This window comes from Mustelus asterias, chromosome 15 (genome assembly GCF_964213995.1).
Source record: "Mustelus asterias chromosome 15, sMusAst1.hap1.1, whole genome shotgun sequence".
NCBI classification, from domain to species: Eukaryota; Metazoa; Chordata; class Chondrichthyes; order Carcharhiniformes; family Triakidae; genus Mustelus; species Mustelus asterias.
Genome location: NC_135815.1, coordinates 33018574 through 33045272, shown reverse-complemented (window position 1 = coordinate 33045272; position 26699 = coordinate 33018574). Strand labels below are relative to the sequence as shown.

The 26699-nt window shown below is 41.5% G+C and overlaps 1 protein-coding gene across 1 annotated transcript in view; it reads left to right on the top strand.

The window, feature by feature from the left end:
- LOC144504442 (BRD4-interacting chromatin-remodeling complex-associated protein-like) overlaps positions 1–26699 on the top strand; it is a 67752-nt gene that overhangs the window by 15735 nt on the left and 25318 nt on the right. Inside the window, exons 2-5 of the mRNA XM_078229713.1 lie at positions 10650–10695; positions 13470–13518; positions 20344–20415; positions 23915–25906. Of these exons, the coding sequence (XP_078085839.1) occupies positions 10655–10695; positions 13470–13518; positions 20344–20415; positions 23915–25906 (2154 nt within the window). The 5' untranslated portion in view covers positions 10650–10654. The remainder of the gene's footprint in view (positions 1–10649; positions 10696–13469; positions 13519–20343; positions 20416–23914; positions 25907–26699) is intronic.

The window sequence follows — 26699 nt, the reverse complement described above, 5'->3', positions numbered from 1 at the left end:
CAAATTAAGAAATGTTGTGGTCAGTAGGTTTGTAGCTTAAGTCAGTCCTACATCTCATGGATTACTTCAAACATCTCACTCCTTGGATGAGCCACAACTTGAGGTGGAACCAGCATCTCTCCTGTTGTCCTTTTGTACTGTGCGGGTAGAAGGAGTGGTTTAAGATCTGAAGTAGAAGGAGGAAAGTAACTTAGGAGAGATGTTACATATCCTAGTAAGTCACATCTGGCCTATGTGTGACTCCAGACCCAGCAAGTCAAGCTGGCTACCAAGTGGCCTCGCAGCAATACTCTCCAGATGTTGTAAATTCATCCATTAATTTCAATCACCTCATCTCCTTTAGAAAAACAAATCTGAACAGAGTTCTAAACCAGCTTCTGATCTGAAGGCTTTCATTCTAGGATCTTAAAATAAGTGGCTGCAGAGATGGTGGATGTTTGGCTTGCAATCTTCCAAAATTCCTCAGGTTCTGCATAGATCCCAGTAGATTGAAAAACCCGATTCAAAAAAAGAACTGGAAAGCAGAAAACTCTAGGCCAATTAGCTAATATCTGTCATTTTCCTTCATTATACTCTACTTGCCATATTTTTACCCACTCACTTAACCTATCTATATCTCTTTGCAAAATCTTTGTGGCTTCTTCACAAATTGCTTCTCACTAGTTTTTGTATCGTCAGTAAATTTGGCTACAATACACTCTGCCACTTCATCAAAGGGACATTATTAAGGAAGAAGTAGTAGGACATGTGGGGGATCAGGGGTTATGGAGAAAAGGCAGGAGAATGGGGATGAGAAAAAAATCAGTCATGATTAAATGGTGGAACAGACTCGATGGGCTGAGTGGCCTAATTCTACTCCTATGTCTTATGGTCTTATGTAGTACAATCAGCAGTGTCAACATGGTTTTATGGAAGGAAAATCGTGTTTGACAAATTTATTCGAATTCTTTGAGGATCTAATATATATTTGGAATACTGCGTCCAGTTCTGGTCGCCACACTACCAGAAGGACGTGGAGGCTTTGGAGAGAGTGCAGAAAAGGTTTACCAGGATGTTACCTGGTATGGAGGGTATTAGCTATGAGGTGAGATTGAGTAAACTAGGGTTATTCTCCCTGGAAAGACGGAGGTTGAGGGGCGACCTAATAGAAGTTTATAAAATTATGAAGGGCATAGATAGGGTGAACAGTTGGAAGCTTTTTCCCAGGTCGGAAATGACAAACACAAGGGGGTCACAAGTTCAAGGTAAGGGGGGCAAAGTTCAATACAGATATGCGGGGGATGTATTTTACACAGAGGATGGTGGGGGCCTGGAATGCACTACCAAGCAAGGTGGTTGAGGCAGACACGCTAGGATCATTTAAGACTTATCGAGATAGCCACATGGACAGACTGGGAATAGAGGGATACAAACGGGTGGTCTAGTTAGGAACACATGATCGGTGCAGGCTTGGAGGGCCGAAGGGCCTGTTCCTGTGCTGTATTGTATTTTGTTCTTTGTAATAAGCATGATGGGTAAAGGGAAACAATAGATGCAGTGTATTTGGTTTTTCAAAAGGCATTTGATAAGGTGTCACAAGGGGTTCCTACACAAGATAAAAGCTCATAATGTTGGGGCTTAGTATAGTTAGAGCATTTTAGTATTATTATTAGTATGGGTAGAGCATTCGCTAACTAACAAGAAGCAGAGGGTCATTTTCAGGTTGGCACAGTGACTAGTGGAGTGCTGCAAGGGTCTGAACTATTTACAATTTATATTAATGACTTGGATGAAAGGATAGAATGTATTGTAGCTAAATTTGCTGATGATACAAAGCATTGTGGGAAGCAATTTGTGAGTGAGACACAAAAGTGTGCAGAGATATAGATAGGTTAAGAGAGTGGGCAAAATGTGGCATATGGAGTATAATGAAGAAAATGTTGGGAGTATTCACTTTGGTAGGAAGATTAGAGAAGCAGAGTGTTATTTAAATTGAGAATGACTACAGAATGCTGTGATACTGAGGAATCTGGGTGTCTGTACATGAATTACAAAAAGTTAGCTTGCAAGAAATTAGGAAGGCAGATGGAATAGTGGCCTTTATTGTAAGGGGAATGGAATATAAAAGTAGGGAAGTCATGGTGCAATTGTGCATGGCATAGTGACACACAGAGTACGGCATACAGTTTTGGTCTTCTTATTTGCCGTGGAAGCAGTTCAGAGAAGGTGTTGGTATGAAGGGGTTGCCTTATGAGGAAAGATTGAACAGTTTGGACCTATACTTATAGGAGTTTAGAAGAATGGGAGGTGATCTTATACTGAGGGAGCTTGTTAGGATAGATACCGAGAAGATGTTTCCTCTCATGGGGGAATCTAGAACTAGGGCACAGTTTCTTAATAAAGGATCTCGTATTTAAGATGACGATGAGAGGTGGAATCTTGTGCCTTCTCCTGTAGTGCATTTGGTGGTGGGAGGTAGGGAACTCTTATCCCTTCCACCCCATTTAAGTTTGATGCAGTAAGGCCTTGGATGTCCTTCCAGTCTCACCATCAGCTGAGGCCTTAAAGTGGAAAATTACTGTCCATTTAAGGGCCTCATCCCACTTTTATTTTCTTTCATGGGATTTGGACATTATTTACAAGGCCAGCAGTGGGTCTGAGTCTCACATAGGCCAGACCAGGTAAGGGGAATTAATGAACGAGATGGGTTTTTATGACAATCAATGTTAGTTGTCATGGCCAGCGTTACTGAGCAAACTTTATATTCCATATTTATCATTGAATTTAAATTCTACCATCTGCCATAGTGGGATTTGAATCAGTGACCCCAGAATATTAGTTTAAATCTTTGGATTACTAGTCCAGTGACATTACCACTATGTTATCATCTCTGCAACTGGCACCGCTAGTCCTAACCCAGCAAGCCCCTTATTCAAAGACATTTGATCTGGTAATAGATTGAGATGCCTCTTAGGGCTCTCCATAACATTAAAATATTCTCCTTTGTCACCTGCCAATTACTTTATATGCAATTTTTACATTGCACATGAGTATGCTCCCTAGACTCATCATTTGAAGTTCTGCTAATTAAGTGACCTCAAGGGACAATGTACAAAAAATGCATTTCCATTTAAGTCTGCTTAAAACTCATTCTGACATAATAATGACAATACTGGAAGATCTGGACTGTGATTTCTTAAAACTTAGCTGAGAACAAGTGTTTTCTGCAACAAAGCATCTAGTGCTACTCTCACATCTGTTTTACACAATAACATAGCAATATAAATGGGGGCAGGAGTAGGCCATTCAGTCTCTTGAGCCTGCTCTGCCATACAACATGATCATGGCCTCAACTCTACTTTCCTGTCTGCTCCCCATAACTCACTCCCTTTTAGATCAAGTATTAATCTCAGCTTTGAATATATTGAATGACACAGCATCCAGTGCTCTTTGTCTGATCAAGGGATTTGGCATTAAGAGTGGGGTGAGGGGTGTTGCTGATAACCACCCCCATGCCATTGCTGCTACCCTCTTCCTGACATCACTCACCTGTGTCTGGGCCCCTCGTTGATCCAAGGCCTTCAGAGGATGTAATACTGACAGCAGCCACCACCTACCTCCTTGATGGCATTACTGAGTGCTGAAGAGCTGTGAGCCCCAGATTGGCCATCATCTCTCAGAAGGTGGGGCTCCCCTTCCCCCAGCCCTTGATCCTAGGGGAAAGTTTGCTGCTGGCCTGTTAAATGCCTGAGGCAAAAATATGGCAGACCTTCCTTAAACGAGGTAACACGGGGTTCTTGCTGGTTCTCCCTCAGTAGGTGGTAGAGATCCCTGTAGCCTCCACGAGATTCTGCCCATTGAATTCCTTGGAGAGTTGCTAATCTTAGGATTCTTTTCCACAAAGAGCAGTGGATGCTGCGTCATTCAATGTATTCAAAGCTGAGACTAATAGATATTTGATTTACAAGGGAGTGAGTTATGGGGAGCAGACAGGAAAGTGGAGTTGAGGCCATGATCATGTTGTATGGCAGAGCAGGCTCAAGAGACTGAATGGCCTACTCCTGCTATTTCTTATGTTGCTATGTTATTGTGTAAAACAGATGTGAGAGTAGCACTAGATGCTTTGTTGTAGAAAACACTTGTTCTCAGCTAAGTTTTAAGAAATCACAGCCCAGATCTTCCAGTATTGTCATTATTATGTCAGAATGAGTTTTAAGCAGACTTAAATGGAAATGCACTTTTTGTACATAGTCCCTTGAGGTCACTTAATTAGCAGAACTTCACATGATGAGTCTAGGGAGCATTCTCATGTGCAATGTAAAAATTGCATATAAAGTAATTGGCAGGTGACAAAGGAGAATATTTTAATGTTATGGAGAGCCCTAAGAGGCATCTCAATCCATTACCAGCCTTTGTAAAGGCTGAAGAAATAGGGGACTAAGAAGAGACATGCAAAAATGAACAGGAAAGGAACCCAACATGAATCTACAGGTTTGTGATTGAACACCCCAACATCATCTCAATTTCAGCAGATAGTAAATTGGTTAGATGTTGCATGAAGTGGCTGCTTGTAGAACGTTGTGCTCCATCTCCATTAGTCAGCATTGTAGTATGTTTGCAAGGAGGTGAAGCCAAGTTTCACAGCACTGCTGTGCTACGACTCTGCATCTACCTCTCTGCTGATCAGACCCTGAGAAGATGATGTAACACAGTTCAATGTGCCAAGCCCTGCAAAATGGCGCCACCTTGATGAGAATGACCGGTCAAGAGACCCTAGCTATTGATCTTCCTGCATGCTTTCTTTCATGCTGTGTCACTGATAGCATAATGTCAGGCCTGTTGTCCCCATTTCTTATGAGAAGAAGAGCATCCAGCTTTAATAATTGCCTGCCAAGGCCGGTGAGCCTTACATCAGTGGTAGGGAAATTATTGGAGAGGATTCTTCAAGGCAAGATTTACCCCACTTGGAAATAAGTGGACGTATTAGCGCGAGGCAACATGGTTTTGTGAAGGGGAGGTTGTGTCTCATTAAGTTGATCAAGTTTTGCGAGGAAGTGACAAAGACGATTGATGAGGGTAGGGCAGTGGATGTTGTCTACATGGAGTTCAGTAAGGCCTTTGACAAGGTCCCTCATGGCCGACTGGCACAGAAGGTGAAGCCGCACGGGATCAGAGGTGAGCTGGCAAGATGGATACAGAACTGGCTCGGTCATAGAAGACAGAGGGTAGCAGTGGAAGGGTGCGTTTCTGAATGGAAGGCTGTGACAAGTGGTGTTCCTCAGGTATTAGTACTGGATCCTCTGCTGTTTGTAATATATATAAATGATTTGGAGGAAAATGTAACTGGTTTGATTAGTAAGTTTGCGGATGACACAAAGGTTAGTGGAATTGCAGATAGCGATGAGGACCGTCAGAATATACTGCAGGACATAGATCGGTTGGAGACTTGGGCAGAGAGCTGGCAGATGGAGTTTAATCCAGGCAAATGTGAGGTAATGCATTTTGGAAGGTCCAATACAGATGGGAAATATACAGTAATGGAAGAACCCTTAAGAGTATTGATAGGCAGAGAGATCTGGGTGTACAGGTACACAGGTCACTGAAAGTGGCAACACAGGTGGAGAAGGTAGTCAAGAAGGTATATGATATGCTTGCCTTCATCGGCCGGGGCATTGAGTTTAAAAATTGGCAAGCCATGTTGCAGCTCTATAGAACCTTGGTTGGCCCCACTTGGAATATAGTGTTCAATTCTGGTCGCCACAGTACCAGAAGGATGTGAAGGCTTAGGAGAGGGTACAGAAAAGATTTACCAGGATGTTGCCTGGTATGGGTGGCATTAGCTATGAGGAGAGGTTGGAGAAACTTGGTTTGTTCTCACTGGAACGACAGAGGTTGAGGGGCGACCTGATAGAAGTCTACAACATTATGAGGGACATGGACAGAGTGGATAGTCAGTAACTTTTTCCCAGGGTGGAAGAGTCAATTACTAGGGGACATAGGTTTAAGGTACAAGTGGCAAGGTTTAAAGGAGATGTATAAGGCAAGTTTTTTACAAAGAGGGTGGTGGGTTCCTGGACCTCGCTGCTGGGGCTGGTAGAGGAAGCAGATACGATAGTGACTTTTAAGGGGCGTCTTGACAAATACATGAATAGGATAGGATTAGAGGGATATGGTCCCCGGAAGGGTAAGGGGTTTTAGTTCAGTCGGGCAGCATGGTCGGTGCAGGCTTGGCGGGCTGAAGGGCCTGTTCCTGTGCTGTAATTTTCTTTGTTCTTTGTAAATTACATTCCCTTTGTATTTGCAAGTATGCGGGTGCCGGTTTGAGGGCACAGAGTGACCTGGCTGACATCCTTTCATAATAGCCACGGACTTTAAGAAGGTCCATTTTCATGCAGCCATTTGGAAAGACATAGAAAAGGTCCTTAACTTTCAGTTAATACTTCATTATAGGCAATTGGACACAGGATTTTATTGTTTTTGCTATTCTAACCATATTTGTGCATCAATGGCCATATAAGCTTTTTTCAAGGTCTCTAGAGAAACTACTGCGCAAAGGTTTTAGACTTTGGCTTCGTCTATTGATGCTGCAACACCAGAGGGAGTTCATAGAGTTATGGAGCTATTTACTGCTCAGAACGAGGGGAATTCGGTCCATTGAGTCCATGCTGTATCTCCACAAAGCAATCCAGTCAATCCCACTCCCTTGCCTGGTCCTTGTAATCCTGCAAGTTTATTTCCTTCAAATGCCCATCTAATTTCCTTCTGAAATCATTAATTGTTTTTGGAACCATCACCCTCATGGGCAGTGAATTCTAGATCATTAGCATTCGCAGCATTAAGTAGTTCTTTCTCATATTCCCTCTATATCTCTTTCCCAAAATCTTAAATCCTGTGTCCCCTTGCCCTTGTACAATCAACTAATGGGAAGAGATTTTTCCTTGTCTGCCTTAACTAAGCCTGTCATTATCTTGTACATCTCTATTAAATCTCCCCTCAATCTCCTTTTCTTCAAGGAGAACAACACCTGCCTTTCCAACCTAACCTTGTAACTTAACTCCATCCTCAGGCCATTCTTATAAATCTCCTCTGCACTCTCTCAATGATATTCACGTCTTAAAGTATGGTGATTAGAACTACATGCAATACTCTTATTTGGGGCCTAACCAAAGATTTATATCGGTTCAGCATGCCTTTCCTGCTTCTATACTTGATGCTTGTATTTATGAAGCCCAACATCCCATATGTTTCCACAAGAGAAAATGCTGGAAAATCTCAGCAGGTCTGGCAGCATCTGTAAGGAGAGAAAAGAGCTGACATTTCGAGTCCAGATGACCCTTTGTCCAAAGTAATTTGCTTTTATCCCATATGCTTTACCAACCACTCTCTCAGTATGTCCTTTCATCTGCTAAGATCGATACATTTGCACCCTCAGGTCCCTCTGTTCTTGCACAAACTTTAGAATTATGCTATTAAGTCTATATTACCTCTCCCTATCCTATCTGCCAAAGTGCAACACTTCACACTTCTCTGCATTAAATTGCACCTTCCATTTGCCCATTCTGCTAAATCTATCAATATTCGTATCAATATCACTGATTGCCTCTTCTCCAAGTTTGGTATTATTGGTAAATTTTGAGATTTAACTCCATATCTCAAGATCCAAGTAATTTATATACTGTAAAAGAAGCAGTGATTGTAGCAGTGATCCTTGAGGAAACCACTGTCTGCCACCCTCTAACCTGAAAAAGAACCATCCACCATGTCTCACTGCTCTCTGTACTTCATTCAATTTTTATTTCATCCGATTACACACTGACCTTCCTTTTTTAAAGCTTCAGTGTTGTTCACCAGCCTTTTCTATGATACCTTATCAAATGCTTTCTTAAAACCCACATAAACAACATTCACTGCATTCCCTTCATCAACCTTCTGTTACTTAATCAAATAGTTCAATTAGATTAGCCAAGCACAATCTGTGTTTTACAAATCCATGCTCGCTCTCTTTAATTTCTTAAATCTCCATACAAGTGCTTGTTGATATATTTTGCCTGATTTTTTTTCCCCCCAAACCATACCCATTATTGATGTTAGACTAATTGGCCAGTAGATCCTCGGACTGACCTTGAACACCTTTTTGAAGAAGGGTATCACGTTTGCCACCCTTAAATCCTCTGGCATCTTCCCCATATGTGTGGGGGTAGGGCCTGGGTGGGATTGTGGTCGGTGCAGACTCGATGGGCCGAATGGCCTCCTTCTGCACTGTAGGGTTTCTATGATTCTATGATATCTAGGGAAGCTTGACAAATTAAGGCAAGCCTTTCCACTATCTCCACTCTGATTTCTTTTAGCAACCTGGGATGCAGACCATCCTGACCAGATGACATATCTACCTTAAGCATTGTCGGCCTTTCCACTACCTCCTCCCTTTCAATTTTCGTACTATCCATAGTCTCCACTATCTCCGTTTCTACAGATATTTTGTCAGATTCCTGCTCCTTAGTAAACATAGGTACAAATAACTTAAGTTTTCTAGCCTTGCCTTGCACCTCTAAGTATATATCACTCCCTTAATAAGAACCACTCCAGCTCTTTCTGCCTGTTTATTATTTACATGCTGGTAGAAGAGTTTTGGGTTCCCTTTTATGTTGTCTGCCATTCTATTCTCATAAGATCTCTTTGCTAGCCTTATTTTCCTGTTCACCTCCTCCCGCAATTGTATTTGACCTGGTTTTCTCTCTCACCTGACATGCAACATGCATCCTCTTTTTTGTTCCATCATGATCTCTATTACCCTCATCGTCCAAGGAGCCATGTTTTTGGCTCCCTTCCCTTTCACCTTTGTTGGAATGCAGCTAGCTTGCAACTGAAGCGTCTTTTCCTTAAAGATCACCCATTGTTCTGTTACAGTTTTTCTTGTCAATCTCTGGTTCCATTTTACCCTGGCTGCCTGCGCATGTGTCAATGCAGTCATAATAATAGCAACATCCTGCCTGGCTGGATTAGGGAATAGGTTCCATAAATTTTTAAAGATAAACTAATAAGTGAAAGTGGCATGATTGGGAAAAGTAAGAGTGCAATGGAATTGCATTTAAAAATTAATAATAAAGTAAGGAAGCTTTTTAAAAATGAAAAACAATGAATCATGGAACAAATCCAGATCAATGTTTAAGCTTGTACCTGCAAAGAAGAATCTCAACTCCACCTCAAACTTTCAATTTATAATCTTTGAAGGATTTGGCAAAAAGTTAATTTTAAAAAATACAAAAGGCAACCAGGCCACCACTGTTGGGGGAGGAGGTGGGAGCGGCGGTGGTGAAGCCTCTCTACAGAATGGTTGTACCGTACCCAGGTAGATGGGTAGGGCCTGTAGACCTACAAAGAGTGCTGGCACCTCAGCCTGTTGTTCGGTCGCCGCCTCCAAGCAGTCAGTCTGTCCTCAGCTGCATTGGAAAACTGAATTTTCTTTTGGTACCTTTCAGTACTTTATTTCTAATCAAAAAAACCCAATTCAAACTAAGTCCAATCATGGTCCCCACATGAGGGACAAACAAGATCCAAGTTGTCAAGACAAGACATTGCATCCCATCTCAGGCTCGATCAAACAAGCTCCAAGCTGACAGGAAGAGGCATTGCACCACCTCCTGGGCTTGATCTAATGCTTCATCTTAGCCGAGATGAAGGTTGACTGAAAAATCCTAGTCAACCTACCTTTAACATGGTTCTTAATTAACTTAATTGCCAACTTATGGAAGTGAGCAACTTTCAGGCTTCAGAGTCAAAATGACCAACATCAGGAACAGGGTCGGGAATCTGGCATGCGGGTCGGGAATCTGGCATGCTGGTCGGTCTCGTAACATTCGGCTCCTGATATTATGGGGCCCAAAAATCAATCCTAATTATTTTTACAGTTGGAATTCTTGAGGAATAAATAGTTCTATTTAAATCCTACCATCTACCATTAGAAGCTCTTTGTAAGAGGTTGAGTAGGACTGTGGTCTGATTAAGCATGTATTTACCTGCAAGTAAGGCAACCTCAGCATATACAATTTGCTATATGTGGTTGATCATTAAGTCAATCAGCTTTCATATATTGTATGGTAATTCCTACACAACACAAGTTATTTTCTGATTTTCTATAGCTTTTACATATTGTGACTACACGTATAAAATGCACAAGCTAGTATTGGTTCAGTATTCCAGCATTCAGCACATCATTTGTACATTTAACAAAATTACCATGCATAATTACAGTCTCTTTCAGGGCTGGGGATATTTTGATAGCTTTTATGGCCTCAACTCCACATTCCCACTTTATTCCCTAGTCGCATGATTTGCTGAGAGATAAAAAAAAATATCTGTCCAAACCCTGAATATACTCCATGGTGCATCCACAGCCATCTTCTGTTGAGAATTCCCAAGAGTCACAATCCTCTAAGTCAACTTACCTGATAGTAGCAGCCTTGAATTGAAGCGCTTGACATAAAAGTATTAAACACTTTCAAAGCAAATTATTAACCCTAGAAATTGCTGATCCTGTGGAGGCCACGATAGCAGGGTTTATGTTCAGCCTGTTTTGTTTGCTCATTTATGGTAGTGCAAAATTCTGAATTCTAATTTGGTAATTGCTAGTAGAAGGCAAAAGTATTATTCTAATCTTGTGTCTTTTGCAGTTGTCATGGATGATGATGATGACCGTGATCTGCGAGATGTTATAGGGTAAGTATTCTCTTTGTAAAATTATACAAATCAATTTGTAAATTAATTTATATATAATGTGTCCGCTTGGTCCAGAAGATTTTAGGGTTTAAAGACCACTGCAGCAATTGAAAATATAACCTCCAGTGCAAAACTGAGGGAGCACTATAATGTTGGAGGTGATATCTGTTGGATGATATGTTAAACTGAAAGTTCATCTAGTTGTTAGATGGATGTTAAAGATTCCATAGAATGTTTTGAGGAAGATGGGTTCCTCGTTCCTAGCCAGCATTCGTCACCTCAACAACCACCAATGTTTAATAATTTGTTTGTTCATTTGCGCATTGCACACATGCACACATTCATTCACTGTTTGTGGGCCCTGACTAGAAGCAATTGTCTGCCCCTTTGTTGCGTAATTGCATTGGGAGCACATAGCTGTGAATGTGTCAAGATCCTCGTAAGACATGAAAAATGCTAGATAAATACAGATTCTTTCCAGTGTGGTACAGTAGCAGTATTATAAAAATGAGTAATTACATTTCTAATGTCAATTTTACAAAGCAGCCTCTCAGCAATTTTTAAACCTTTTTAATAAAAAATGGCAACAGCTATCGAACCATAAGTGTGGAGGAGGGAGGGATATGGTGGCCTGTGACTGAAATTCTAGCCTGTCTCTGATCATTGGCCTCTGAATTATGTTACATTATCTGCCACTTGTGGGTAACTATTCTGTTTTCGATCTGCCACTTGTGGGTAACTATTTCGTTTTGGACCTGGCTTGCAGGAAAATAGCTTAAGGGTGGGATGGTGTCGGCAAACTGATACCAAATTACGTGTCCACCTGCATCTGTTCTCACCTACAAAAGCTTTGCCCCTAGTCTGCCTTTTCTATTTACAGTAAGAAGTCTCACAACACCAGGTTAAAGTCCAACAGGTTTATTTGGATTCACGCGCTTTTGTAGCACTGCTCCATCATCAGGTCAGGTTTTCTATTTACTAGCAGGCATTTAAATGATGGGGAGGGGCTTAAGTTTCAAAATTTAGTTTGGTTAGTTCTCTCCACTATTAAAGGTGATTTGCCTGGGTCTTGGATGAGAACCAGCAACGACACGAGGAAAGGCAATTTTATGCGGTGAGTGTTTAGGATCTGGAATGCACTGCCTGAGTGGGTACAAATTCAATCTCAGTTTTCGAAAGAGTTTTGGACAATAATTTGAAGAAAAAAGATTTGCAAGATAGTGGTGTGGGACTATCTGAGTTGCTCTTGCCGCACGGACATGATAGATTGAATGGGATCCTTTTCTGCTGTAACGGTTATAATTCAATGATTCCTTTTATCTTTTTCTGTAACTTTTTCTACTTGTGTCTGTTTGTCTCTTTATCATCTGCAATTCTTTTTGTGTCCTATTCTTCACATCTTTAATTCTTTTCTGTGTGTTTCGGACCTTTTGTTTCTTGGAATCTTGATGACAGTAGATTACTGTGCCATTACACCATGTCACAATAAGGGTTTGTACTTGCCAAATTCCCCAAGGTATTCCTGATTTCTGAGTCTTAAAGGTAAGGGGAGAGGTGGGCGGGTGTTGTTCAGTAGAGGTGAGGCTTTTTGCACAAAATGTGGGGAAAATTGGAAGGCATCCCAATTTTGTTCTTCCAAACTTATAGTGGCTAATTATACAGTACCCAGTTCAAAGGCATGTAACTGGTATACTATCATGCCTTCATGGCCTTCATCACCAATGTATATTATGAGAAGTTTTTTTTTGAAAAACAAAATTAAACTCTTTTTTGCCCTTTGTTTTCTTCTGTTTTAAGCTTCCTTTGAATGTAATTTCTATGAAGTAGCCTGAATATTCAGAGATTGTGTCACATTTGTGACTTGTTTGAGATAGACCTCCATTCAATTGCAATATAACCATCCATTTTGCAGTGAAATCCAAACAATCATTCTGGCCTCTTATCCCTGGACAGGATTTTGGCCCTGATGTGGGGGCAGAAATTGAGGTGGGCGGAGGTTTAATTTTGCGTCATTGGTCAGTTTGCTGGCATCATCGTACCCCCAAGCAATTTTCTTGGAGGCTTAATTGGAGGCAGTACTTCTACCTGTCCACAAGTGGCAGATAGCAAGTTGAGTTAATTAAAAGGCAGTGACAGTGCCTTCCAATTGGCTCTCCACCTTACAGAATTGTCATTCTTGATTGGAAAGCGAGTATGCCCTTTGGCCACTAATTGGACAATTTTGGCAAAATGGCTGTTGGACTGCTGTTTCTGACACAGTGCAGTTCAGGACCTGTAGACCTATATTTGGCCCCAACATCGGGGTCCTGACCCAAAACACAGAGCCCTGCTGCTGATCTCAAAAGTAGTCAAAGTGCTGGTTTTTGTAACTGCAGCTACCAAAATAGTCGCACTACAGCCTGGTTCAGACTTCAGATTTCCTGTTAGTAATTCTTTGATGAAAGACTTGACTCTGGTGTAGTATGGGGTTTATTGGACCACTTATGCAGAAAACTTTACATTAAATTGGCAATCTACTTCAAAACAAAAATAAGCTACTATACTTAGATCTTCAGAAGTAACAGGATTAAACTTTGCAGTTCACATTGTGAGACTGTATGTGCATTGTGCAGTTAGCGGTTAAGTACAGTTCATGCTATAGTTGATTTGAAAAAAAATCTTTTAGTCAGCTTTGTAATTTTAAACATCAACTTTTCTCATCCTGCAAATTGTTTGTAATTTGCATTGTGCTTAAAGAATTAATATGATTTCATTGATTACTATTTCTTTTTTAGTGATGTACAGGCATTGAATGATTTTCTTCATGGACCTGCTAGTCAAGAAGTAGGTATTTTTATGTTTACTGCTTGAATCTTAATGCTTCTAAATTAACAATACATCTATGGCAATTTTACTGATTTCTTTATCAAGTAACCTTACATTAAATGTACCTAACATAAAATTTCAAAGCGGAAGTAATCCTGGACCAAGCAGAATTGACACCTTGTTACATACATGTGTTTTTTTCTGATCAATAGGGTAATTTAATAGTAACAGGATTAAAGACAAAATAATGATATAACAATATATTGTTCTATTAGGTAAGCCTATATATAGCCTAGGTAGGTAGGGACATGACCGGCGCAACTTGTGGGCTGAAGGGCCTGTTTGTGCTGTATGTTTTCTATGTTTTCTATGTTCTAATATGTTGCCATGTTTCAAAAGGAAGCAGTATTTATTAGGCTGTTGGTATAGCCAGTGCAAATTGTACAGCAATTCAAGCTGTTCTGTATTTTAAAAAGTGGCAGATTTCATTTCAGTTCAGCAAAGTCCCTAGCAAAGATTTCCTGAGTTTTCTGAGGGCCTTAACCTCCAAAACAATACAGACAGGTCTCAACCATAGGGGATACATAATAACTGTAAATAACTTAATGCTGACTTACATTTGTGTTCAGTGGGAATCTTTTGTCTACTGGTTGCTCTTTGGCATAACTGTCTCCCAAGTTAATTACAACTGCATTTTCACGTTCCCAACTGTCTAAATGTTGGCCCCCTACTTTGGAGCATAGTGTTGGAGCATAGATAGTGAGAATAGAGCCATTAAATGCCTGCAGGACAGAAGGAGCCCATTTGGTCCATTGAGTCTTCACCGACTCTCAGAAAGAGCGTCATACCCAGCCTACACTATGCTCATATGTTTCCTCTGAATTCTTCCCCTGCCAAATGGGCATGTAATGTTTTTCTTTCAGTGATCTACTCTCGGTGAGCCAGGTCTCTAGTAGGGAAACTCTGTCAGTGTTCAGCCTATGAAGTTCCATGTTGATTACAACTGTCTTGCACATGTTATCAACCAGCTTCAAGCTGTCTGTCATGGTCCTGATGTTCCAGCTTGCCAACTGAAGAGTTGTTATCCTTATTTTTGTTTTGTTAGTTTGTCTGATGCAATGGATTCCACCCATGTGTTGAGCAGAGACTCAAGCTCCAAGCTCCATTTCAAGCAGTTGGACCATGGCAGGTCAGCACCTTACTAGTCAGGTTCTTTCTGACTTGAGGTGGGCGATGGCTCACTAGTGGGATACATGGTCCCTCCTGTTGTTGGAAACTGCCCAGGCACATGTTCTCCAAGCTAGTCAAGTTGGACTTATCACTTGTAACTGCTGTCTCCTGTATTGTGTTAATGCTTTGCAGTGAAACTGGAGTGCCCTCTGCAGGATGCAAACCTGGGGAAAATTTATGGAAACCCAGAACTGCCCAAATGTCAAGGTCCCCCTCTTGGCCTCCCCAGATGAACCCAAAGGAATGCAAAGCATTGCCTTTGGTACCAGCCTACTTGCAAAAGTTGGAAAGAAGACACATTTGGACATCACTCTGCCTTTGAGCTCCAGTTGGGATTTTTTGTAAGGGTTCACTCCCTTGGCCTTCAACTTCCCCAAGGTATCTGTAAGGTGGTGGAACTTTTTGCCCATACTTGGAAGTTTGGTTCATGGATGCCAGGGCATGTCCAAATGCTGATGAGCTTTCACACTGCATATCTGGGAGCCAAACGTCCTCTTGAGTTCCTCTGAAGCTTTATCCTAAGGTCACAAGGGACTCATTTTCCATGTGGCGCCATGAGGAGGCACAGCTGATGACTTGCCAATGGAGAGGTTGTATTGACAGGGAAAGACTTACACATTTGGCTCTCTTTTTTGCACTGCTGCTAGCCAGCAGCGTAGGGTGGCGTAGGTTGAAAATGAGAAGCACAGACAAGCATACAAAAAAAGCATGCTAACTCTCTTCGCCTACACACGAGACACATCATATTTACATGTGGGACACAGGCAGTTATCACAACACCGTCTGTGATACGGATCACACCTTTGTGTGCACCAGGGTGGATTAAAGATTTTCATTCAAAGCATAAATGCTGTCCTTGTATCAATGTTAACTATACTACCTACCCAGATAAAAAAGCAACAGTTCCTCAACGTGATTGGCATTCCCACAGAGAGTGCAGAAGCAAAATGGAACATATTTTGAGAAACATTCACAATACTGCAATATCAACAGATGGAATTGCTGACTGGTTTGAGGCTAATGTTCTCATTAACTACAAGAGCGATCGAGCAAGACGACTCTGAATGCAATAAGAACCTCGAGGTAAAGTCTAACAGACTGCTAGGTGGTGCATAACTAACTACTGGTTGCAACTTTGCAGGAATATCCAGATACCTTTTGACACATGGAATGCTAGGGAAATGTATGAAGGGATCAAAAAAGCAATAGGTCATCAGCAAAGAAAATGGCTCAGTTGGGAACAAATGCAGGATCATCACTGATTGCAGTGAACAGTAGGAGAGATGTATGAAACACTATCTTGAGTTGCATTCTAGGGAGAGCACTGTTAAGGAGGAAGCTCTAGACATCTTAGAAAGCCCACCTGTCGTGGCAGAGCTGGATTTCAAGTTCACAGTGGAGAAACTTAGAAAAGCTATTGATTCATCTGTCCTGGGGAAAGCTAACATTGTACATACTGAACTGATCAAGTATGAGAAACTGGCATTCCTGCAGCATCTGCACAAACTTCTCTGTCTCTTCTGGAGGAAGGGGGCATTGCCTCAGATTTGCATGATGCAAAGATCATGACCCTGTACAAGAATCAAGACCACTGCAACAATTGCAACAACTATCATGGCATCTCCCTGTTGAGCATTGTGGGAAAAGTATTTGCCCATGTTACCCTTGTCAGACTGCAAATCCTGGCTGAGTCCTGAATCCCAGTGTGGTTTCAGAACCGGAAGATATACAATTGACATGATCCTCTCAGTCTGGCAGCTGCAAGAGAACAAAGGAAACCACTATGTATTGCCGCCTTCGATCCCACCAAAGCATTTCACCATGTGAGCAGGGATGGTTTATTAAAGCTGCTGGGAAAACTGGCTGCCTGCTGAAGCTACTCAGTATGATCTCGTTTTTCCAAACCAACATTATGGGTAAGGGCAGTTATGACAGAGCAGCATCTGAACCTTTTGAGTTCTACAGTAGGGTCAAACAGGGTTGTGTTCTGGCACTGGCACTTTTTGACACACTCTTCTCTTTGCTGCTGTCATATGTCTTCAGGTCATCTATAGAAGCTGTCTGCTTACATACCAGAACTGATGGAAAGCTGTTCAGCCAAACTGCCCTGAGATCCAAGAAAAAAGTGTGCTAAGTCTTCATTAGACAGTTGCTCTACACTGACGATTGCATCAGTGTTCCATACTGAGGAGCACCTTCAGCAGCAAATGAACAGATTCATGTCTAAAGAATTTGATTTGACCATCAGTATCAGGAAGACAAATATGGCCTAGTCGTGTCTATAGTGTGGTTGTCCTACCACTATCTATCAGCATTGTTAATGTGACACTGTCACCAGAACTCTGTCACTTGATGTTGAAATCAACACATGCATTGCAAAAGCTGCAGCTGTCATGTCCAAACAAAGTAAGAGTGTGGAACAACAGCAATCTGACTGAAAATACCAAACTGCGTGCCTACAAAGCCTGCATCCTCAGTGCACCTGTCTGTAGTAGTGATATATAGATGACATATGCTAGGCAGGAAAAAAGGTTGAAATTTTCATCTTCACTTTCCTGGTTTATCCTTGGCATGTCTTGGCTGGACAGGATCACTAACTCGGAGGTTCTGGATTATGCTAATTCCATCAGCATACACTTATTACTAAAGGAATGATGTCTGCGCTGTCTCAACCACAATCATTGGATGGATAACAGCTGCGCATCCAAAGACCTTCTGTACTGTGAACTGGCCACTGGATCTGGACCTCCTGGACATCCATATCTCTACTACAAGGTCATTTGCAAGTGAGACATGAAGATGGTGTGCAATGATGCTGACAGCTGGGAGATGGTTGCTGACAGCCTTGACCTCTGGAGCTACACTCATCCAGACAACTGGAGAGTACCATCACAATCCTGATTTGTGCCTTGTAGATGTTGCCCAGGCTTTGAGGAGTAAGGAGGTGAGATATTTGCAGCAGAATTCTCAGCCTCTGAGAAGTTACAGTATTTATAGTCTGGTCCAGTTCGGTTTCTGGTCAATGGTAGCCCCCAAGGTGGTGATAGTGGGGGATTCAGCAATGGCCATTGAATGTCATGGGGAGATAATTGGATTCTTTCTTGTTGGAGATGGCCATTACCTGACATTTGTATGCCATGAGTGTTATTTGCCACTTAGCAGCCCATGCCTGAATGTTGTCCAAGTCATGCTGCATATGGGCATGGACTGCTTCAATATCTGAGGATTGGTGAATAGTGCTGAACCTTGTGCAATCATCAGCAAACATTCCCATTTCTAACCTTATGAAGGAGGGAAGGTCATTTATGAAGCAGCTGAAAATGGTTGGGCCTAGGACACTATCCAGAGGAACTCCTTTAGTGATGTCCTGCACTAAGATGATTGACATCCAACAACCATACCATCTTCCTTTGTGCTAGGTATGACTCACAAGTAGTGGAGAATTTGCCCCTTCTTCCTACGGACTCCAGTTTTGCTAGGACTCCTTGATACTATACTCGACCAAATGCAGCTTTGGGGGTCAAGGGCAGTCACTCTCTGCTCATCTCTGGAGATCAGCTCTTTTGTCCATGTTTGGACCAAGGCTAATGAGGTCAGGAGCTGAATTGCCCTGGCAGAACCCAAACTGAGCATCAGTGAGCAAGCTATTGCTGAATAAGGGCCATTTGATAGCATGTCAGCTCCAACAACACTCAAGAAGCTTGACACCATCTAGGACAAAGTAGCTCACTTGATTGGAACCTCATCAACTACGTAAAACATTCACTCCCTCCACCACTGATGCACAGTGGCAGCAGTGTGAACCCGCTACAAGATGCGCTGCAGCAACTCACCAGGGCTCCTTTGACAGCACCTTCCAAACTTGCAACCTGTACCACCTAGAAGGGGTAAGGACAGCAGATGCATGGGAACACCACTACCTGCAGGTTCCATTCCAAGTCACACGCCATCATGACTTGCAATCATATTGCAGTCCCTTTACTGTCACTGGGTTAAAATCCAGGAACTCCCTTTTTAATAGCGTTGTGGGTGTACCTGCACCACAAGGACTGCAGTGGTTCAAGAAAGTGGCTCACCACCACCTTCTCAGGGGTATTTAGGAGTGGACAATAAATACTGGCCTAGCCAGGGATGTCCACATTCCGTAAGACATAGGAGCAGAAGTAGGCCATTTGGCCCATCGAGCCTGCTCCACCATTCAGTGAGATCATGATTGATCTGATATGATAATCCTCAATTCACATTCCTGCCTTATCCCCATAATCTTTTGTTCTCATACTGATTAAAAATCTGTCTATCTCAGTCTTGAACATATTTAACGACTCGGCCTCTATAGCCCTCTGTGATAAATAATTCCACAAATTCACTACCCATAAAATAATTTTTTAAAAGGCTGGCTGTTTGGAAGGGCATTCTTTCAATGGTGCAAGCAGAAATGAAAAACTCAACTGGCCGAGAAGATGGCCCAAAGGAAACAGGACGTAGAAAATTATGCACCTTCTCAGCCACTGTTTCTTCTGCAGCAAGTGTGCAGAGACACCCATACCAGAGTGAAGCTTCTGAGCCACACTAGACATTACCTACCACCATGGCGCCAACTATCATCTCATGAGATGGAAGACTGCCACTGCTTCTGAAGCTACCGATCTGCACAATCTGACATCTCTCTAACCTCCATTCCTGTAACCCTAAGATCTTGGCATCTCTTGTCAATCCTTGATTTTTTTAAGCCTCATTATTGAAGCTGTGCCTTCAGCTGCCAACCTCTAAGCTCCAAAATTCCCTAGTTAAACCTCTCTGGTTCCCTACCTCTCTTTTCTGGTTTAGGACACTCCTTGAAACTACCTTTTTGATCAGTTTCATTCTCAATTCCTCAGAAAATGAAGCAGTCCATGCCCACATGCAGAACGACTTGCACAGTATCTGGGCTTGGACTGAATCATAGAAACCCTACAGTACAGAAAGAGGCCATTCGGCCCATCGAGTCTGCACCGACCACAATCCCACCCAGGCCCTACCCCCATATCCCTACATATTTTACCCGCTAATCCCTCTAATCTATGCATCACAGGACACTAAGGGGCAATTTTAGCATGGCCAATCAACCTAACCCGCACATCTTTGGACTGTGGGAGGAAACCGGAGCACCCGGAGGAAACCCACGCAGACACGAGGAGAACGTGCAAACTCCACACCGACAGTGACCCAAGCCGGGAATCGAACCCAGGTCCCTGGAGCTGTGAAGCAGCAGTGCTAACCACTGTGCTACTGTGCCGCCCAATGATGAGCGGCTAAGTAACATTTGTGCCACACACCATCCAGTGATCATCTCCAACAAGAGTATCTAATCACCTCCTCATGACAATCAATGGCATTATCATTGTCGAAGCCTCCATTGTCAACATTCTGGGGTTTGTACTTGACAAGGTGCCTACATTCTGTAAATAAATAAAAGAAAACATTTGGCCATCTGTCCTTGTGGCTTAACATCAAATTTTGTTTGTTAATTGCTCCTGTGAAACATGTTGGTGCATCATAATGTATTATAGGTGCTTTAAAAATGCCATTTATGTTACTTAGTACAATTCGATTTTGGATCTTTGGTTTTCACAGATAGATGAGGATGATTTGCTCGGTTCAGCCTGCACTATTGACAACTCTAATTCACTTTTTGCCGATGCCATTGTAAGTACTGAAATAAAAAAAATGTATCAAGTTTAAAAAGGTTATATTCACAGTAAGATTACTATAAATGTGACATGTTGCAGCTTTTTAAAAAAGGACCAGTCAGTTCAATGTCAGTTTTTTATTATATTTGTCTTCTTATTTTGAAGAGCTCACTTCTTTGACCAACCCTTTAATTACCCATCCTGATGTTTTCTTCTTTGTCTTGATTATGTCTCTGTGAATCAGCTTGGGATGTTGTTATTCTATGCTAAAGGCACTGAATAGATACAAGTTGTTTTAAGTTTGTTTACCAATAGCGAGGTTATCCTGTTTGTCATATATCAGACACACCTTCTGGAAATTATTTTTTTTCTTAAGCTGCAGAGTAACTTTAGCTTCTTTTGACCATAGGTCATAATTTGAATCTTTTTCAGATCAGCTAGTAATCAGCCTTGGAAGATGGATAAGCACTTGGTGCCAAGGGATGTTCTTAATATTTGGCAGCAAAATAGACCTATATGTGTGGAGACTAAATCACCTTCCACTTGGGATTACATCCAGCATTCTCCATGTGAAGAAGTATGCTTAAGAATGAACTTTTGGGAATCATAAGTTAATTAAGCCATCAGTAGCTGCAGATGTTGATCCTACAGTGTTCTAAGAGCTTCATGCAGTCTCCCTCACAATTAGTTTTTTTTCTGAGATTAGGAAGTCTCCACCATGAAAATTGAAGAATAAGTTCAACTTCACTGCCATTCCAAAGCTAGAGATAATAATTGAAAAATATTTATAGAAAACAAGTGCTGGCCTGAGAAAACATAATGCAAAGGTTGATTAGTGCCATGGGTTATTTTATATTCATTAGAGTGGGCAGCTAGGGCCTCGCTTTAATACCTCATTCAAAAAGTGGTACTTACAATAATGCAGCTTTCCCTCAATTCTGATGGAAGTGCCAACCCAACTTCCACTGAACCAGTGCTGGCAGTAAAAAAAATGCAATCCCAATTTTGTGTTGACAGAGCAAGTGGAATTTGTGTTGTTTCAGGATAGGCAAAAATTATTTGACTGAGGAAAGAAAGCAGGAAGATTGTTGACCGGACAGCTGAAATGATTAAAGATGGATTAGGTATTCTGTGACAAATAGTTTATCACCATACCGAAAAAAACTTAATTACCATCTGCAAAGCTGAAGTTCAGAGTTCTGGAATGGACAGTTTTCTAGATGGGCACAGTGCCAAAAATATTGAAGAAGCTTGACACCATCCAGGACATGGACACATCCCTTTGACTGCATCCATCAGTACACTTGGGTTGCACTATGTGCAATCTAGAAAATGCTTCCCAGACCCTTCCCGCTGTGACCCCATTTTGAAGCATAAAAGTTGCTGTGTTCCCCAGAGTGAAAGGAGGGCAAGGGAAGTAGAGCAGTGAGAGGTGGAGTGAATCAAGGATGGATTTGAGAGTGTGAAGGGGAGAGAGAGTTGTGAGAGTAAAGCATAGGGGTACCGTGTTGGGAAGTGTTTAAATTGCAATTTTTAAAAAAACTATCTTTTCATAGTCTTTTTTGCAGCATAATTGTAAATAAGTTCCAACCAATCCTTTGATACAGCGTTCTGGTGTAACAATCCAGAGTTACTGCCAATAATTATTTACATTTACAGGGAGATACTGAATAGAAATCTTGAATTTAAAATATTTTTATCAAGAGTTTCTGTTTAAGTGTATTAAGTATTGTATCAGAGCTAATCAGTAAAGCAGAAAAAGTGCAAATAAGCACATTGAACTTGGTCAATTTTACAGTTTTGCTACAAAAAGACACATCCTAAATAAATGGCAGTATCAATAAAGAGCTGCTTCTCCAAATTATTTGCAGAAATGTGTTTGTTTTACTGTAATATGTGAGGAATAACTTTTATTTACTTCATGCTGAAAGAACATTTACTTCATAGTTTTTGGAGTGATTTCTTACATTTTTTTATTTCCAGTTTTTTTTTCAGTTGATGTATGTGCCTTTCCTCATTTCCAAATCCCAATGTCCTCTACTGTGAATAATAACAGATATGTAATACAATAGAATTGGTGCACCTTGTGCACATTTCTTGTCCGCCATACCTCTAGCATCAAACTAAAATTACTGTGTCACATTTGAAGGAATGTGTGAAGAATAAAATATTGTTTGGCATGGGATTCAGAGTGTTTGTAACCTCTGCTAGTAAAAAGAAGAAAGGCAGAGTGGTAAATTGAAGACCGAAGATTTCCTCAACAGAAATTATACTTTCTGGCCTTCAACATTGTGTTGAGAAAACAGCGTATCATTCAACCAAACCTGAGTAACATGGAACATCTGCTAGTAGTAAAAGCATTAGTTTGGCACTGATATTTCATTGCATGAACAATGCCATGGAAGATTCAAGAGTTGTATGTTAATAATGTTGCAGCTATCATACATTTATGAAGCTGTCAGGAAGCCAGTAAAGTCCTAGAATCATAGAATCCCTACAGTGCAAAAAGAGGCCATTCGGCCCATCATGTCTGCACCGACAACAATCCCTCCCAGGCCCTATTCCCATAACCTCACATATTTATCCTGACACTAAGGGGCAATTTAGCATGGCCAATTAACCTAACCTGCACATCTTTGGACTGTGGGAGGAAACTGGAGCACCCGGACGAAACCCATGCTCAAAGAAAAATTCCTTGGGCTTTATGGACCCTTGGTGATCTGTGTGATGGAAACCCAATGGAAATAGCTTCAAGGAAATTCCCAGATGGTGTTACATAAATAATATGGTACCTAAGTTTTTGAACTGGGACGAGACAGAAAATAAGAATTCTATCTTGGGAGCAGGAATTTGGGATGGAACAGATCTATATTTCTGGCCCTTTTCTCGTCCATCCCACATTCCAGTCGAAGGATTACTACTTTGGGAGCGTGTCTGGAGAAATTCCTGCGTTATGCTGGGAATTCTGCTAATTATGCTCTTATTTGACCCAACTGAAGAGAACTGCCATGAGTTCCTTTGAGATGTTAGTAATGATTCAATGACTGCCTGAGCAAAGAATTAAACCGATTACCTTTAAGAATATTGTATTTTACTTTTTTAGGATCTTAACAAAAATAAGCTCACTTGACTAGACTTTGAAGCCTTGTACAGTTCATAAGAACCATTCTGACTTCCGCTGGTAAAACCATGCAAATGCCTCTAAAGTGTACCTTTAGGTGCAGGTGGCCCACCCCCACCTGCTCCTGAACTCTAAATTATGGCATGGATAACACCTTATGATATGAGATGTAGTTTTGGGTGCCTACCCTGGGAAGTCCACTTTACTATAGGTGGATCTAGGACCTTAGAATGACATCTCATGTTAACTTTTGCTAACAGCTATTTCTAAAATGTTTCTAATTCTGTCCAAAACTCAATTTCTCAAAAGAAAAATGAGCTCAATTGTTTGTTTCAGCCAAAATTATATCAGTTTGATGGACATCTAACATTATGTTTCAACTTTTATTTTTCAGAGTGCTGACCCTACCTCTTCTACTAAAGATACACATAACCATATTGGAGAAGAATCCAACTCGAGACTGCAATTAGCAAGTGGTCTTAATGTTTTGGAGGAACTGGATACCTCTTCACCTCTTTCAAACTTAAATGGGGACCAGCCTTTTGATATTCTGCAGAAGTCTCTTCAGGAGGCCAATATCACTCAACAAACCTTACAGGAGGAAGCAGATTTGGCAGCCGGTATTACTTCCAACCAGGAGTGTTCTCAAACTCAGCTTCACGCTGCTTCCTTTTCTCAGGTTTCACAGTTATCTTCTGGCACTTCAGCAGTAAGAGGCCTGACACAGCAGCAGATGAATGTAACACCGGCTCCCATTTTGCAGCAGGTTTTGCGAACTCCCTTTGTAAATAATGAAGCTAATGTACAACCTGGATTTTTCCAACAAATGGGCATCAACAGTGTTGCCATTCAGCATGTACCCAGCAGCAACCAAGCTGGTGGTATTGGACCAATTCAGCTGATTAGCTCATTAGATGCTCAGCAGCCTGTAATGACTCTTAATCACCTTGAAGGGTCTCAGTTTATATCGAAGAGCAGCGGACAGCCAACTGCTCTAAACTCAGTGCCTCTAGGTGGTTATAATATGTCATCTCTTCCCAATCAGCAACAAATGTCTTTAAGTTCGTCTGGCTTAAATGAGACTGGTGGATTGTTGCTTCAGAGACGAGTGACAGCACTTAATGGAAACACTTACTATGGAACCTCTAACATTGGTCAGGTACCACAACCTATGTCTGTTCACTTCAGTGGTAATAATATTCAAACAGCACTGCCTTTGCATAATATTATCATTCAAAGAGGGCCTGTACCAAGCCAGCCTAAAATTTCACTTAGTATTCAACCCAAGCCTGCGCAGATAAATCAACAGCAAACAGTTTACAATGTCAACAACTTGGAATTGCAGACAGCATTCAAACTCCAAAATGAAGTTGCATTACAACAACAGCAAATGCAGCATGGCCTTCCATTTTGCTCCACAAACTCTTCTCAGAGTTCATCAGTGGGTCCAGCACTGGGTGTCAATATTGCAAAACAACAGGTACCTAGAAAGTCAGGTAGACCACAAGTTTTAAATCAAACTGGAAGCAGCATCATAATTCGTCCTCCTATTGGGCAGCATGAACCTCTTGTATCCCAGAACCAGTTTTTCATTCCTACCAGCCTAGCATTAAATATGAATTCATCTGTTCAACATCTTCAGACTGCAAATGGACAGATTCTTCAAAATCGAACAGTACCCACCCAATTGGTCTCTAGCCAAGTAGGTTCTGAATGTGTTTTAACAAATCAGAATTCTTCTGGGACAATGCTGGCTACCCAGTCTTTTTCAGGACAATTCTTGAATAATCAGAACTCTGCTGGACAGTTGGTTTCTGGTCAGGGTAGCATGGAGCAAGTTGTTAATTCTTCAGGAGGGCAGCTGCTAACAAACCATGGCTCATCACAGCTAGTTACAGGGCAGGTTCCACTCCATCAGGCTTCACAGATGGTATTTAATCTTCCAACCAGTCAAGGCTTGCAATCCAGTGCTGGCTCAAGCACTAATGCAGGAATATTTAAACAATCTGGGCATAATGCAGTCCGAGGAAGGTCAATGCAAAACCAGCTTACTGTTTCAAATACGCCTAATTCAATGTGCTCCAACTACGTGTCTACAGTACAACCTATAATATCATCAGCAAGCACTGGTGACCATGTCACACAAACATGTTCTAGCAGTAACATTGTAATGGTTTGTCAGGGAGAGCAGTCTCTTGTGACCGTACAGTCTGCACAGCAGCAACCACAGTGCCAGCAACAATTGGGTATGAATCAAATTTACCGGATTTCCAATCCTTATCACCAAAATGCAAGTGTAATGCAACCCTCACGACAGGTCGTATTTAACCGGACGGAGATGCCAGTAACGCAGACCAGCAATCAACAGCAATTTCTGTACTCGCAAGTAAGTGATGAATCAATATACAAAATTTGTCAATGATAAAGTTCAAAGAAGTAAAAGGTTATACAAGATAAAAGTCCTTGTCATTGTCTGAGGTATTCTCTAGTACAGCATTGAAAAGTATATACGGTAATTTGTTGACTATAATGGTTCAAAGTTCCATACACACACATTTTTAAAACTAGAAATAGGGAAGATCTAAGGAACATTTTAATAAATTATTTGTCCCAAAATGAGCATAAACTGAAATATTTTTTGAAGCTTGATTACTTTCTGGACTTCTGGCAAATTCAAATTGCACCTTACCAGATGACTCCAACCGACTCTGTGAAATCTTTACTTATTGGACTACATGATAAATATGGGTAATTTACTGTAAACATGGACTATTCTCAACACGCCTTTAGCTGGACCCCGCTTCTGAAATATATTATACATTGTCCTTCAATATAAATCAAAACAATTTAATGGGGGTGATTTTCCGACCTCGCCATGCCTGGCGCAGATCATGCCGATCCTGGAAATAGCATGTGTGCTCAAAAAATCAGCTTCGTACCTGGTTCAAAACAGTTTGGAATTGTCTCGGTCCCTTTCCAATGGCACAAACTGGATCATGCCCAGAAAAGGTGCGAGGCTGATAAGCATATTTAAAATAGTATTTAAATGTGCATAGCCTATTCGACTCCCAGCATGTGGGATCTATGGGCGCGGTGCGAGAACGGCGAGAATCACTACTGGTCGCCTTTGGTGGAGACCTGGTGTGAAGGGCACGTCGGGGTCTTATAGGCCATTGAAG